The 17,006-nt window shown below is 39.6% G+C and overlaps 1 protein-coding gene across 1 annotated transcript; it reads right to left on the minus strand.

The window, feature by feature from the left end:
* Window positions 1-5,058: 5,058 nt before the first annotated feature.
* Window positions 5,059-17,006, minus strand: LOC129745521 (nuclear hormone receptor FTZ-F1 beta-like). Its single transcript, XM_055738632.1, has 8 exons — window positions 16,832-17,006; window positions 15,359-16,587; window positions 15,081-15,292; window positions 13,263-13,615; window positions 12,962-13,198; window positions 12,748-12,897; window positions 12,423-12,680; window positions 5,059-8,598 (listed from the first exon to the last, which is right to left on the minus strand). Exons 2-8 carry the CDS (start codon window positions 16,462-16,464, stop codon window positions 8,509-8,511), a joined length of 2,406 nt encoding a protein of 801 aa, XP_055594607.1. The 5' UTR covers window positions 16,465-16,587; window positions 16,832-17,006; the 3' UTR covers window positions 5,059-8,508.

Consider the following 17,006-nt stretch of genomic DNA (forward strand, 5'->3'; position numbering starts at 1 on the left):
CCGAACAACCACGATAGACTGACGATCGGAGATGGTTGCATTGGCATGTTTCGCTCGCTCATTCACTGTGTGCCGTTCCGTACAGGGAACGTAAACTTTTTGAGAGTGTTTTTAATTCATTCAATTCAAACATGATGTCGTCGTCGGTGAGCCGCGAGAGACACCACCAGAGCAGTTGGAGAGTAATCGGCTGCTCACAGTAACTTTGAACACGCGCTTGTTTGGGTGTATTGATGATGATTGGTGGTGAGTATGGTTCGAACTGTCAAACTGGGTGCGAAAATACTTAGCCGATGGTTTGTTACATTTTAGAGTGTTAATTTGCTTCGCTCGACGAACACTTCAATCTACTTGAAAAAGGGTAGAAGCACTTAATCCGACTTTAACACTATATTTTGTAGTATTTGAACTGACACCCATAATTGTCCAATCCAAAATGACTCAATTCCAGTTTGGGCGACGCCAAACCTTATAATTCCTATTTATCAACCATTGCACGCCACAAACCGCACATATGATCGACATGCTTCTTCATAAAACCACTGATCATACCGACACGATACTTAGAACAAAAATCCAATAATTTTTCGTCTTATTTTGTCACCTATCGTCGGTATTACGAACCTTGCAAAATTGGACAAAAATTCTCTGTAGTAAAAGTTTACATGTTTAGTCCGATTTTATCGTATTTATTTCCTTTTTCTCCGTGAAAGTTGTATGACACTATCCAACTAAGATATTATTTATCAAAAGCGATCGAAGCGCACTCTGGAATCGATATTGCGTACTGCTGGAAAAATCATCCAACAAACGAAATCGAGTGTCCAGTCAGAGTATGGTCAGTGATAGGATTACTCCCGGACGTGACGTCCGAGGAATCACGATTTTCTTATTAGAGGCCAAAGATAGCGGTATAAGAGTCTAATCTTCGGGATCAACTGTGCCCCTAAAATCTTTCAGTGAGAGATATGCGAAATGTAGACAGATGTTATCTACATATTGTCCGCATGTAGGTAGAAGTTGCGGGGCAAACCAAATGGTAAAGTTGATTTATGAATTATTCCGGCAAGCTATCTGCCGCACCACAATCGATTTCCATTCTCAAAAACTTCCCTGAAACCAAAACATTTCGGGAACAAGGATCATTAACTCTGTTGATCGATGATATCATTAAACACTCCATCTCTTTATCAGACTACTGTTCATCTTCTGAAACGGACCGATTCAGGCGTCGACGTAAGTTTTTCTGATGCTCTGTTAGCTTTTCAATAGGTTCAGCAAACTTTACTTTTTCGGATTTGTTTTTAAGATGGTTACAAAAACTGCGAACATGATCAGAGCAGAACAAAGTTCGTTGCTTCGGTGAAAAACGTGGTCTGCGAGCCGAAAACGAGCGACTACGGCTACGATTCCTAAACCCAGTTTTTGACTCGCGATATCGTTTCTTTTCGGAATCGTCTCGCCTGCCCAAACGATTAATAACACTAGATCTGCTTGATTCTCACGAAACGATCATAAGACGAATCCTAGGAATCCCAGCTTGTTCCCTGTTCAATATCATTGATTCTGCCTTTTCTAAACTCAAGTCCTCCACACACAAGCTTATCGCTGACCGCTATGTTTTTAAACTCTCCGAAGTTGCACAGCTCGCCCTTCTGCATGACGTCTTGTATGAGATCCTCCGCAGATTCTGTAGATCCCTGTTACCTTTCGTATCTTTGAACCATGTCGCTCTGCACTTTGTCGAAACGCATCTTTAAACTGTCTGTTATACCTTTAAATGAAACATCCTGTAGATCACGACCCGGGAACAATAGTTTCAACTGACGTAAGACATTTTTTCCGCAGCTTGCCAGGAACGTTATTTTCGTTAATATTGGGAAATTTAAAAAAAAGTTAAAATTTCCCGAGAAGCGAGGTGTCTTGTTCCATGTTTTTTTGGTAAATTTTACCTTTTTTTCATTCACCTAGCAAAATATTCATGTCCTTCTCCTTCGATTAATTCGGTCAGGTCCCGCTTTTCCGGAATGATCTGAGGGATGTTTCGGAATGAAATGGAAAACACTTGGAAGCTCTGTCGGTCAATCTGTAACAAAAGCAAAGTATTATGGCGAGAACCAGCACAGCTGAAGAAATCTAAGGAAACATTTTCCGTGCTGTTTTCACATATAGGGCACGAAGCAAAACTTGTTCCTGAATGACAAAACAGCTTAGCTTCAATAAACGGGCTCAGCAAATTGTTACCTTTTTTTCGAGATTAATTGTATCGTTTTGTTCAGCTCATTCTAGGTCAAGTTTACCTCGCTATGAGGTAAGTTTACCCTTGGATTGTAACTTTTTATTCAATTCAGGGGAACTCCACCTCACTACGAGATAAGATTTACCTTTTCTGAATTCACCTTTTTGCTCGGTGAATTGTACCTTTTTTCCAGCTTGATTCAGGCAAACTTTACCTCGCTGTGAGGTGAGTTTCGCCTCGAAGAGGTAGAAGTTACATTTTTGACTTTCACGAGCGTTCACCTAGCTATCTCGGTAAATTTTACCTTTTTATCATTTTCCGTGTTAGGGTCGGCTATCTAATGATGAGTAAATATCCATTCGAGCTGCTCCAAATATTGAACGAACGAAATCCCACCCTCGTCGTCACTTTTATAACCGAGATGTTAACAAAAGGTGAGACGGTCGGATAGGAAAAGTGATTGAACGGAGAAAATTAATTCTGACTGGCATTTTCATGTCAAATATTCAACATGAGCTCTCCAGGTACAGTTGGAATCAAACCAAACCTTAAAAATACCCATTTTCTTATAATTCCCGCAGTTTATTGGCCGTGGCACAAAAAGTTTAACTGGAAGCCTTAACATACCATCAATTAACACGTAGTGAGGAAGAGCAGTACCCTCAAATGTTACCCGAAATGACTCTGACGGAGAATATTTTTTTAACTTAACGTTGGCAGCTACGAGTTGGCGGCAAACCATGATTTCGACTGAAGTCGAATCAAGGCTCTTCAACTTACCAACACCGTTGGACTTAACATATTCTGCTGACAAACTCATTTCTGAGATCACTCCCTCGAGCTCTACGTGTCGAGATGGCACATATACACGGTACTCTAGGTTGAAATGATTGCTGGCAACAATTGGCTGCTTTAAGGCTAGCCACGACATTTCGCAACTTGTTTGGTCTAACTTTAGAAAAATTGGTTACAGAGGACCACCTGGCCCGATTGTTGGTAATCTGAATAACATCCAGTGGTTTTCAATTCAGTTTGGGCCGAAAGAAAACCAACCACGGGCCAGTGAAGGAAGAACTCTGTATAAAGCTTGACTAGGGGAACTGTTTGAGTATCTCTGGATGGATGCGAAAGATCTTCTTCGAAATTGTATGGACACTCGAAGAACCCACACTGTCATTTGAGATTTTGTTTTCTGAGACAAGAATTGGATTCTCCAGGTGACCAACATTTTTGGAAGTGAAACCCGAATCATCCATAGGAACTGTAATGTCGAACTACCCGCCTTAACTCATATTTAATTACGGAGACGAAAACGTCTATCGTAAATAAAAATGAATGAAGCATACAAATCGATAATGAAACTTTAAAGGGAAAAAAAGGCAAGATAAAGAAAAAGGGAAAATTAAAATGTAGTTACAATTATTGGATTTGTTTCTGTCCGATGCTAAGGATGCTAAATTTTTCTGAAGGCTCCGACGAAACCAGTCGAACGCCTTAGAGCGGCCTTGTTTTGCGGCCATTTTCCTCTTGCTTTATATGGCAGTAGGAAGACCAAAAGAATTATTTATAGACCATTGAAAAACGCTTCGTAAGTCTGTATTCATCAAGTTAATTGCTTGGTACGGTGAGGCTTCTGATACACAAATCTAGGTTTGCACGTCATCAGCAAATAAATGGATTTTTGAATTTGAGCAAACTTTTTCTAAGTCGTTAATGTACAAAGAGAAGAATAAGGGCCCTAGAATGGAACCTTGTGGCACTCCTGATAAAATGTTAGCCGGATTTGAAAGATCATTTCCAATATAGGTACCTATTTAAAAAAAAAAAAAAACACAAAATTGTGACATTCTCCGAACAATTTTTTGGGGTTACAATACAAAATTTAAAATCAAAACCCATCAGGTGCCTAAAGCTCATTTTGAAAATCTGCAAAACTCCTGTTGTTCGTTTTGACCAAAAAGGAAATTTTTTTGAATACAGAATTTTTTAATTACCATTTTTAGGAGCCGAATATCATTTGCTGAGCAATATTAAAAAGACTATCCAATTTTTCATAAAGCGTTCACCTTTTATGTTCTTCAGATTTACTCCGTCTATTTTATTCTCAATGTGTGATGGAGTTATAAAATGAGTGCCAGCTCCACGAATCTTTCCCTAAATTATTCTTCGTACTGCACAACAATCTTCTACAAACTTGTACCTCATAGTTTGAACTAGGAATTTTGCAATTCTAAGCTGCGTAGCTTACTAAAAACATATTTTAGCCATTTCCACCTGAAAACACCAATATTGGAGGGGTGCCGCGTCAAATATAAGGATTTTTATTATTCTAGTTTAGTCTACTGAAGAAGCGTGAAAATCTGTGTCGTCTCAACCGAACCTTCATAATTCCACCAATTTTTTCTTTCCTCCAGCAATGTTAAAAAGTATGAATCATTGAGATCAAATGTTACGTCATAAATAATTTGACTGAAACTGCTTTGAAAGATTTTTCAGTTTCAGACCATTACACGTCTTCTTTGAAAATTTTCTCAGAAAAGATTCGAACGTCAATATTGATTGCATTGTAAATCAAGCTCATTCGTTCATATACATACCTGTTGAACTGAAGCGTCCCTACGTTGCTGCCCTGGGAAACGCCAATGAAGATGTTGTCCTCTGATGTTTTCTCCGAAATTTCCGTGACCATTTTCGGAGCAGTTTGAGGTTTTCGAAATTCCGGACCTATGGTCAATATAAAAAGAGAAAAAAAAGGTTGAGAAAAGAAAAAAAAAACAAGGGCCGTTCGGATAAATGACATTTAGTCACTTTTACGTTATAAACTGATATTTTATTCGTTCATTTTTTTCAATTATTATTTCTGCGTTTTTTTTTCAATAATTCAAGTTTGTTCCCTTATCTGCTGCAATGGCCAATTTTCCTTCTTTATGTTTGTTGAAGAGACTATGTGTACCTATTCGTCCAGTTGCGAGGGGTAGCAGATTCAAAATACCGTTCACAAAAAAATGGTTTTCATCTACTCAGTCCGTTGTTGTTCGGTAACTGCCTGCCACCCACAAAAACACAATGAACTGAACTGTGAAAGGTTGTGGTTTTATGTTTTTTTTTCAAACGGAATATTCGCGATTGGATGGTTTTTTTTCCCTCTAGATGAACATAACAATATTTAGAAGTACGTGAATGCGAAGGTCTAGCCACAAACAACGTAAAACTTGTTCGTTCGATCCAAAAAGTCGAAAACAGTCAATAGACAAACTAGGTATCGTTTTACATGTGTATGTTTTAAGGGAAAACATCGATTAAGTACAGCTTTTTTCCTTTTCTTTTATCGTTTAGTTTTGTTTGTCTATTTCTTGAGTTTTTTTTAACTTCCCGTGATTTTCTGTAAAACTTATCGGCAACAAATTAGGTTAGGTTATTTAAAACAATTTCCAGCTTTAATTTCAACAATGCTATCTGTCTGTCTGTCTCGCTGTAAGTAAGACGAATAAAGAAACAAATAATCGGGTAAAGAAATTACGTTCCTAGAAATACTGAAATTTTCTTCGATTTTTTAATATGTTGTTGCATTTTTGTTTTTCATATTTTTAACGTGAAGCCAATAATGATGGTCAACGTGAGTTTTTTCATATTATTTTTTCTCTCATTGTTCGATGCTTAAGTAGCTGTATATTTTGCTAGATGTTCTCGGTTTTATAGATTCGTTTTTTTTACTTTTGATCTTCTTTAAACTAATTTAATTAAGAGTACTTCTTACTTCTACGCTTGAATCATCACATACTTCCATTTTCTTGGAAAACTCGGATTAATTGTTAAGTTTTTATATTTCAGCAATAACTTTTTTCGTTTACTGCGCATTCATTTGAAATGATATTTACACCATACCATGTTTTTAAATAATATAATTGTTTTCGAAAGTACAACTAGACAGAAATCTTATTTACTCAATTGTTTGGGATTGGTTTGGATCTATTGGATAGTCTCGCAAACTCAAACTATGCAAATGCCCTCGAAAAACACACTGCCATTTTAAACGAAGCGGAACAAAGAAGATGTTTGCAAGCTTCTTCCTTCTTTAAGGGGAAAAATTGATAAACGAAAAACTATTGCACTCTCTGGCAAAAAGTATATAAGTATAAAAACATAAAAGAAAACAATAGACTTTGCATCTCCATCCAATTAAATGTACTCCTTACCTATCGACGACTGTTGTCCATAGGATTCTATTTTTTTCTAAGTTTCTCCTCCTGGGGTTCGTTTGTATATTGCAACTATCAAAGATTCAGATTTTCCGAAAAAACTCGACTCAAAAAACGTTACTCTGTTGTGATCTTATTTACAAATGTTAGCGCTCTTGCTATTGATTCTCTCCTCCTCGTTCTTCATCTGCTTCTGTTTTTCACTACACATGTTGTTGTATATATTATTCTATTGTTAACTAAACACTAGACTAAAAAGTTCAGTCATATGCCTTTTCTTATTTACGTTATTGAAGATTTCCTAGAGGTTTGATTTTTGTTCGCTTGGGAAATCGTCAACATTTTTAGTTGTGATTTTTCTTTGAGGTTCGCTTACACCTCCTAAACATTTTTTCATTTTCATAAAATATTCTTACAAACTAGACGAAAAATGTTTCTCTTCAGTAAGCTTATCTCTTCAGCTTGTTCTGGTTGTTGATGTTTTGTTTTTTATTTAATTTTTTCAGAAAAGGCACATTTTTCTGTTCGGGTTTTAGATTGTTCGGTTTCCCGCTTAGAAAGATTCCATCGCATAAAAATTCCGCTCCTTCTCATCTTCTCTCCAAGATATTCAAATATAAGCGCGTTATATCGATCAGGAGAGTGTAAATGTCAAACAAGTGGATGATGTTCTACATAAACAGTTGAGAGGTTGAAAAGTATTCCAAAAGTTTTAAACCTCGATGTATCAATCATTATATGTTAGAAAAAACAACGAAATTTGCTAGTATTGAAAAATGTTGAAACAAAGTCTCCGTATTGCTTAAAATTGCAACAACACGAGACAGAAAAAATCAAACAATTTTCCCAAAAAATGATTCGATTGAAAAATGGACACAGAAGAACAAAAACGATCTGAAGCTTTTTCAACTTTCTGAAAGGAAAACATTTGCTGATTTCAATGAGCGATAAAAACTAGTGGAAGCTTGAAAATGGTTTTGTATTGAACAACACAGAAACCGATATAACATTTAGAACAAGATTTACTACTACAAATTACACGAAATATATAAATTATAAAAACAAATCTTACTCCAAACGATCGATTTAAAATCTACTACTGCAATAATAAAATCGATTCCGATATAATATAATGAGGACGAGAGAAAAAAATAAAAATTCATCATTATTAAAAATAAAACGTAATCATATAAACAGAGTTTAAAATAAACCACGCTCTCTCGCTCTCTCTCTTTCTATTGTTTTTACTTACGCTCTACTACACTCTACTAACAATGAAGGGACTGAACGGTTTCAAACTTAAATCCTACTCTGTGTGTGTGTGTGCTTGCGCTTACTTTTGATTCTTCTCGTTTGCTTGCTTTGCATCTTTTCTCACTGTGTGGGTGCGGCACACTCGCTTAAAATAAAATAAAAAAATAATCCAATTAAACATAGAACATTATCTGCTGGTTTTCCTATATGCTTATAAGGAAAGAGTACTACAAAAATCACATTTTCTTAAGAAGGGTTCTGTTTTACGGTTGCTGTTATTTTGATTATTAGGCGTGTTGAAAGTTCCGCCCCTTTTTTTCTGGAAGGGGGGGGGGGCATTTAGTTTTTCAAAGGAAGCAGAAAAGCCAGGCTCCTTTAAAGAGAGCTCAGAGAATTTGAGTGAGTGGTTTGAGTTGAGCCTGGCTAGATTTTCCGGGGAATCAAGGAACTCTTACACGTGGTGTTCTACTTTTTTTTGTTGGTTTAGTGTTTCTGTGATGCAAGTACGATTGTTTTAAGGGAAGATTTTTGTCCTTTTGTTTAGTGAATGTGTGTATGTGTTGTGGGTTGATCTTATAAATCATCAAAAGGCGATCCCGCGCCTTTTTCGTTGAGAGTTTCCTTCCAACCAATCAACGGTGAGTGGTCTACATGCTAGGGCGATTTTAGGGAATTCCCACAAACACCAGCCCAAGACCCAAGGAAAGGAAACTATTGTTCTAAACGCTAGTTAGAGTCGTTCTTCTAACTAACGCTGTCTGTTGTTTTTGTTCTATGAGGCACGATCTGTAGAATGTCGAATGATTTTTTGTTTTTCTAGTGTTCACCACGGAGCAGTTCCATCAGCAAATTGAAGGAGGGTTCCTCGCCGTCCTTCGGTTTTATCGTCAACATTTCCTTGCCGACCTGAAATTTTGAAAAAAAACGACATAAAATAAATGTAAGATTGTTTTCAAAACTTAAACTTAATTTACTAATTGAAAATTAGAATAAAATAAACGAAAATCATAATCTTATATTCATAAGATCTGATGAATCAAAGCAATCGAAAGATTCGGTACTGTGGTTGAATTGAAGGGCATCTTCCGATTGCTTTGATTCAGAAGAACTATTCAACCTAGTAGGCTCACATCACATATTAGAGCATCTGGGGTGAAATTATGAATCCTATTCGATTCGAGATACTCGTTTCGAGTTTTACTCGAATCGAATTAGAATTGGTATAATAGCGCCAGGAATAAATTTTACTTCGGAAGTCCGGACTTCCGACTTCCGACAAAGAAAAGTGAAGTACTAGATTTTCGGAAGCCTGAGTTTTGTTGCCGGTTCACCAGCGACGTTTCTAAATTTTTTATTTAAATTCACAATATTACGTATCTCGTTCGAGTAAAAATTTTAACGTACTAGATTTCGAGTAAACCGGGTAGTAGATTATCTCGAAACGTTCCATTCGAATCGAGCTCGTTCAAGATCGACAAAGTCGGTCGAATCGAACGAAACTCGATTGTTTCGTGTTCCATAATCCCGCCCCTGGTTACCACAAGAATTTCTATGAGGCCCACGAGGCAAGGTAGCCAATATCACAGAAAAATCTGTAGTTTCACAGAATTTTGAGGAAGTTTTCAACACAGAATCTTTATAATACAACACAGAATTTTATGAATATTCAAAGATTTCACAGATTTTTTAAATTTTGTACATGTTTCCAAAATTAATTTTTTAATGTCAATATAAGTTCCGGATTTCTAAGATTATATTAGATAAAATGATGGTAGTAGTATGTTAATTGAATTTACTCAAGTTTGTGGTATCACACATGCAATTGTAAATATTTTAAGTTAAGCGAGAACTATCTCAAGAGAGAATTCGAACAAGAAAAGAATAAAGATGATCATAGAAGATGACTCTTAGTCTAGCCATCAGTAAAGGTGGAGGCAATCTAAAAAGCGTGTGTTTTATTAAAACTTAGAAAAACCTACTACTTGATATCCTTATAAACTGTAATAGCGTACAGTTCAGTTAGTTCAGTAGTTTCTATAAAAGTGAATACGTTACAGTGGCGACGAGAAAAAAAAGAAGTCCAAACAAACTTCAGCAATGGTACCTAATCCAGCTCCTTACTACCCATTTATCATCAAATTTAAAAAAAAAAAACAGGCATATTTGAAAAAATCAGGGAAATTCCATGTCTTATCAGGTTATCAGGCAGAGCCTCGAAAAATCAGGCAAACCGGAAAAATCAGACACATTGGCATCTCTGGGTACGAGTGAGACGTGAGTCGGAAAATCATTTTCGATTGACTCTGGCGAGAAGCGGATCGGCACTTACTTTATCGCTTGCTTCGGTGTGATAGAAAATCACCACGAGAGTTGGTTTTTTTGATGACGGTTACCGTAGTGGATCTTTTTGGTTTTGCGTCATAGAATTGATGCTGTTGGAGTTAATTGTTGCTGCTGTGGGTGTTGTTGTTCCTGGTGAGGTCTGGTACGGACTGTTGCGGAAGTTGAATTGCTGCCTTGCTGTTTAAAACTTTGTTGTTGCTGAAAGGTCTGGAACAGACTGCTGCTGCTGAGATACATTTTCTGTTGTTGTTGCCTGCAGCAGCTGCTACTACTATCCATTCGAGTTGCGATTGCTGTGGTCTGGTACAGGCTGCTGAGGAGACAGATTACGTTGTGGGGGGCACGTAACAACGGCGGCGCATAGGCATCAACTCAAAATGACCTATAAACCAAGGAGGATGAGTCGGCTGTTTCTACCAAGATCTGATGTCAGGATTCCATCAAATTCCACTTTCGCAAGAATCACGTAAATTTACAGCGTTCTCAACAAGGTCAGGCTACTATCAGTATACGCGAATGCCATTTGGGCTCAATATCAGTCCAAACAGTTTTCAGCGTATGATGACAATAGCTATGGCGGGAATGACGCCTGAACATGCTTTCATATACATTGATGACATTATTGTCATAGGATGTTCTACTAAACATCATTTGAACAATTTAAACAAGGTTTTTGAACGTCTCAGACACTACAATTAGAAACTTAACCCAAGTAAATGTAATTTTCTTCAAACAGAAGTTACAGATTTACTGGTAGGTCGTCGTACCAAAAGCCATGGAGGTTGGCGGGCTGGTATCATGGAATGTCGTCAAGTCGAGAACCAGGTGGTGGTCGTCGAACCAGGAATCAGTGGTGGACTCGCAATCGGGGTGCCACGGAAGGTCGTCAAGCCGGCGCTTTGAAAGATCGTCGGACCAGAAAATCAAGTGTAGGTCGTCGGGCTGGAACCACTGGGAGGCGCAGGCCTCAAAAAAGGCATCGAGGCGAAGGAGAAAGCTTAGAGCCGCAGCAAGGGAGTCAAGACCAGAAGTCAGATGGAAGTCGTCGGATCAGGGATCATGAAAGGTCGACGGACCAGGAACCAATTTGAAGGTCGTCGTACCTAAAGGCCAGTTGAAGGTCGTCGAACTAGAAATCATGGAAGATCGATGGACTGGAGCCACTGGTATAGCTGCAACATGGACGAGAGCGTCGTGCAATGAATGCGACGAATATGGTCCGGTGCGTGCGTATAAGAGGAGTCGCCCCATTTTTAAGAGAATCCGCCAAAGGCAGTTACTAGAATTTTTTTCTAACATTTTCTTGTTACAGAAGAAGTCTCAGTATCTAAATAAAATTTGGTTTTCATTTTTGATGGAAAAGAAATCTCAAACCAAGGAAAAATTTAGAAGTCCTCTAGGGCTTTTTCATATTTTCAGTCATGATTACGACAGACTCATTAAATGCACATGTTTAGACGAAGTGCATTTTTTTTTTTTACTTTTTTTAAGTTCATTCTTGAGATTGGCCAAATCTAAAGCTTAACCTAAAATATCGATAAGATTTCGGAAATTTAGAGCTTTTCAACGACTTTATAACAAGCTAACAAGAGTGCTTTTTTTCAGAAGAAATCTCATCTATTTTTTGGTAGCAGTCAATTCCAACTCTAACGAATTTTTAATAACATTTGGGTCGCTTATAGCAGAAGTCCCAATTTGTTCAAATATGGCGTTGCAAGCAACGAATGGTTTCAGTATCAAGCTATTGATGTGGTCAGTTGTGCGAGCAAACTAAAGTAGAGCATAGATGCCAACTGTTTTTATGAAAATGATGCTGTGTATGAACTACTATCCGAAACATCTTGCCACAAATATTTTGAATTTTGATTGTTTTGTAAAAAAAATCATGTCCAAACTCAAAGGTGTGGAAGAAATGCAAGTCCGGAAGTTCGTAAACCTAAAAAATGTCTGACCAACAATTCTTTAAGATCCATTCAAAATCTGGAAGGTTGACATCACTGGAGTAGAACAGCAGGACGCCACATTGGCGATCCTGCCATTCATGATTTTTGGCATTCTTCCTTTCAGTGGTTCCAGGACGTGGGTAGTGCCAAGACCTGGAAATACTGAAGCACGATGTGGACTATAGATTGTTCGATGCGTGTGTTGGCGTTACAACACTCAAAACGGAAGTGATCAGTCCACTGAATAAAAAAAAAAGTTGATAAAGAAAGGCATATTCGGGAAAAATAAGATTGCAGCGTTCTGAAAAATTATTGTCCCAATCAATAAAAAGGTCGATGTTAACAATCGCTGGTATAACGGACCTTTCCAGTATCCACATATCAATGAGGTCGATTGAGCGCCAGTTCAGAGAAGACTCGTAATCACGATCAATGAAAACTCACCTGACAAGTCCGTTGCAGTTCCGGGATCCGCAGCAGCAGCTCCCCGAACTTGGCCGGCATCTCCGGATAGTGCACCAGGGTGTAGGCTTGCAGCGCCTGCAACGCCTTCTCCTGGCTCGCCCGAACCTTCTCCGATTCCTTCAGCTCGGAGGTATCCGACGAGAGCAGCACGATCACCTTCATCGCCACGTACTCGTACCGGTCGACCCGAAGGCGCCTCAGGTGATCCGTGAGATTGAGCATTCGTTCGATGCAGGTCTAAAAAGAAGGGATTGCAGGTCTAACTGGTCCGAAGTTTATGTATTTTACAAACAAACAAACAAACCTGTAAACCACTGTGCTTAGCCTGTTCCAGCGTGATCGATTTACCAAGCGAAATCTTGATTTCCCCCGGTGTTGCCATCGAACGGAAGCAGCAGGAGAACAGCAACAGCTCACACCAAGAGTTGATCAGCAGACAAATTTGATCGTCGATCTACAATTTAGAAACAAATTTAAAAATATCCCTTCTAAAGAAAGTTGATCGAGAGAACACATACGGTAATATTTTTGAAAAGCGGCAAACTCTTGCACCACTTGACGATCTTGTACAACCGATGGTCGGCAATGTTGCACAGATTGGCGATGAGATCCGGACTGCTTTCGCTCGAGATGCCCGCGCTGGACAGGAGCGGATTGGCGGCGATGGCCGCCGCACTGACCGGTGGAGCAGGTTGATTCAGTCTGGCCAGTTCCGTTGCATTGTACTGCCACAAATGCTCCACGTCCATTATTTCCTGTTTAAAAAATTAAACGAAGTTCAGATCAATTAGGAAAGGGTCAGTTTTAAAAAGAACTCACCTGTAAAAGCTGTGGAATGCCTGGTCTATTGTTCTTCAAGGCGCCCGACGACAAGCTATCGTGCCCAATCGAATGGGACGAATTGCTGTTGATGTCGCTGGGTGATTCGATCTTAAGCTGCTGGCCAGCTAGACCCGCTAGGCCGGCACTGATGCCACCGGGACCCCCGAACGGACCCAGGCCACGCTGTGAGTTGACCGAATAGCCACCACCGTATCCCGCTCCACTGTTGCCACCGCCGCCATCCGGACCACCCAAGCCGGCCAGCGTCTGCGATCCGAGAATGTTGCCTGGGATGGTGTACGAGCACTGGTACGTCGAGCGGCCTCCCCTAGTCCGATCCTCGCGGATAGCTGAATAATTTTACAAGATAAATTTTAAGATTCAGATTCAGATTCTATGAAAAGGTTAATCACCGTAATTTATGTTTGTTACTTCGATAAATCGACCTTATCGGTGAAAAGTGATGTCCTTTTTAGGAGGGAGATCTTAAGATTATGATTTTTTTTTTATAGATGGATAGAACGTTAGATGAAATGAAAGATGGTGAAAATGAGCAGGTAGAACTTATTTAGAGGAATTATCATCACATATAAAATTTTCGTTCAGCACGGGCCTACGACGATGAAGTGGAAGATACAGATAGAGTTGAATCTTCCACCACACATTAGTAGGCTAAGCGTGGTTAGCCCCACAAGAGGGAAAACTTGCAGTGCGAACGAAGAAAAAGATGACATGTGATCGCTCAGATAAGCCCCCTTTAACTCAGAAACGCATCTATCGATGTATAGTCTTCTCAGTTTGTCATCATCACGTTCGTTACAGCCGGGGTTTTTCACCACCTCTCATTTCATCTAACGTTCTATCCATCTAAAAAAATTCATAATCTTAAGATGTCCCTACTAAAAAGGATATCACTTTTCACCGATACGGTCGATAAATTAAAGATTTCAGATTCATAATTCAGATTCAGATTTCAGATTCAGATTTCCGATTCAAATTTAAGATTCAAATTTCAGAACTAGATTTCAGATTCAGATTTCAGATTCAGATTTCAGGTTCAGATTTCAGATTCAGATTCAGATTTTAGATTCAGATTTCAGATTCAGATTTCAGATTTCAGATTCAGATTTCAGATTCAGATTTCAGATTCAGATTTCAGATTCAAATTTAAGATTCAGATTTCAGATTCAGATTTCAGATTCAGGTCTCAGATTCAGATTTCAGATTCAGATTTCAGATTCAGATTTCAGATTCAGATTTCAGATTCAGATTTCAGATTCAGATTTCAGATTCAGATTTCAGATTCAAATTTCAGATTCAGATTTCAGATTCAGATTTCAGATTCAGATTTCAGATTCAGATTTCAGATTCAGATTTCAGATTCAGATTTCAGATTCAGATTTCAGATTCAGATTTCAGATTCAGATTTCAGATTCAGATTTCAGATTCAGATTTCAGATTCAGATTTCAGATTTCAGATTCAGAATTCAGATTCAGATTCAGATTTCAGATTCAGATTTCGGATTCAGATTTCAGATTCACATTTCAGATTCAGATTTCAGATTTAAAATTTAAGGATTCAGATTTTAATTTCAGATTCGGATTCAGATTTCAGATTCAGATTAAGATTTTAGATTTCAGATCAGACTAAGATTCAGATTCAGATTTGAGATTTAAATTTCAGATTCAGATTTCAGATTAAACTTTCCTGTTAGTCTCATTTTCTTAATGAAATATGTACTAGGACTAAAGTTAAAGTCATTTAAAATAGAGTAAACTCAGATTAAAAAAAATAATCAGGGAAGAAAGTCTCACCTTCGAGCTTCATCCCCTTCTGAAGGCACTTCTCGAACCGGCAGGCCGGACACTTCTTCCGGGTGGCGATCGTGACCGGGCAGGCCGCCCCCCTAAGGCACACGTAGTTCTTCCGGTTCTGCACGGTTCGCTTGAAGAAGCCCTTGCACGATTCGCACGAAAAGATACCGTAGTGGAAGCCGGATATCTTGTCTCCGCAGATGGGACATGGACTGGAAGTGAAAAATAAAAAAACGATAAATGGAAGTTTTGTTGATGAATTTTCCAGGGATATTTACCTATTGATAAGCTGCTGCCGGGAGATTCCCGGAGATGGAAGGTGGTCCCCGTCGAAGATCGATTCTTCCTGGCCGGTGGTAAGTTTTAAGGCTTGCTCGTTGTCCAGCATCGGTTTGTATAATACTGAGTGATGCAGGGGTGATCCGTTGTAGCCGCCGGCCGATCCCGGGCCGGAGAACATATTGTGCCGACCCTGGATGGGCGAATGCGTTGGGCTGAACTCGGAACTGTACGAGTAACAGCTGCTGTGTGATGCATCGCTGTTGTTCCGGCTCAGCGAGGGAGTGTAGGGGGCATGTCGGGATGTTAGAGGGGATTGGCTCGGTGAGCTGTGGGTATAGACCGAGTGAATGGCGGAATCCGGACTCGGGTTGGCCGGGAGGAGTGTTGTTTTTGAGCGAACCAGGAGCGGCGAGTGGGCTACCGGAGGATTGTCCGCGACGCTGTGCTCGTACTTAAGATTTATGATGTCCGGAAGTTTCTTAGAGTTAATGCTACTACTGCTACTGTTGCTGGTTGGAATGGAATTGATATAGCTGGAAGAGACGCTGCTGTGATTACTAGTGATCAGTGGGATGTCCACTTCCGGTTTGATGGATCGGTTTGGAATGGGACTGCCACTGCTGCTGTGGTTTGCAGTTAGTGCTAGGGGTTCCGTGATGCCAGGTCCCGAGGGCTCTTCCTTCGTCACTACCAGCGGTTCCGATTTCGGGATTCCACTCGAGCTGTTTTCATTGTCAATTATCATGGCTTCCGATTCCGACAGTTCGCCCTCCCAGGACATCGGCCGGGGAAGTCCTTTTCCTCGATCTTCTCGCATGCTCACCTTTGCCGTCTTTTCAATATTGGAAAGTTCCGTATCAGACTCATCCGATTCTTCCATTTTTGGCACTGTTATTCGGATACCAACATTGCCGAAAATCGCTCCTCCGCTGCCATTTCCGCCACCGGTGGCACTCGGAGTGTTGTTGCTACTGTTGCTGTTGCTACTGCTATTACTACTGATGCTACTGCTGCTGCTACTTCCGCCCGGATTAAAGTTACCGTCGTTCTCGCAGTTGATCGTCGTCACGGAGACGTTCCCTCGCGACTCCGTTGAGGTCATTTTCTGAACTTTTCTTCGCTTTTCTTGCTAATCCACACATAGGCGAACACATACACATGCAGGCACGCGTGTATCAATCGCAGGTGGCTGTGATAAAAAAAAATCTGGAAGCGGATATCACATCTGCAAAGAAAGAAAGAAGCAGAACAAACGGAAATTTTAGCCATCTCTCAATCCCATTCATATAGATACATATTGGTGTGTGTTGTTGATGCTGTTATTTTTTTCCTATTAGAAAGCAATTCGAATCAGACAACCCAAAGGCCAGTCAAGGTCGAGTGTCGAGTGATAATTGCTACGCGGCTACACTGCTCCCAAGCCAATCAAACGACCCTCCCCTCTGGTTTTGAGAACCCTTTTAACCTACCGTTAAAACACACGTTGTAAGAACCACACAAAATGAACGAAACAAGTTGCACATCCGCTTTGCCAGCGCCAGTGTCCTCCTAATCCATCGGACGGAACCAAGAAAAGACCCGAACAAACCGAAGAAACGATGTCGTCGTCGTCTTATTAGTTGTGTTCTCACATCACAACAGCAC

Source organism: Uranotaenia lowii, chromosome 2 (genome assembly GCF_029784155.1).
Source record: "Uranotaenia lowii strain MFRU-FL chromosome 2, ASM2978415v1, whole genome shotgun sequence".
Lineage (NCBI taxonomy): Eukaryota > Metazoa > Arthropoda > Insecta > Diptera > Culicidae > Uranotaenia > Uranotaenia lowii.

Excerpts from the sequence above, each read along its gene's own strand:
- LOC129745521 (XM_055738632.1), bottom strand. The coding sequence starts at position 16,464 with ATGACCTCAACGGAGTCGCGAGGGAACGTCTCCGTGACGACGATCAAC. Across the intron at positions 12,898-12,961 it reads CGCTTTTCAAAAATATTACC|ATCGACGATCAAATTTGTCT; the intron begins GTATGTGTTCTC and ends TCTAAATTGTAG. Across the intron at positions 8,599-12,422 it reads AACTGCAACGGACTTGTCAG|GTCGGCAAGGAAATGTTGAC; the intron begins GTGAGTTTTCAT and ends TCAAAATTTCAG.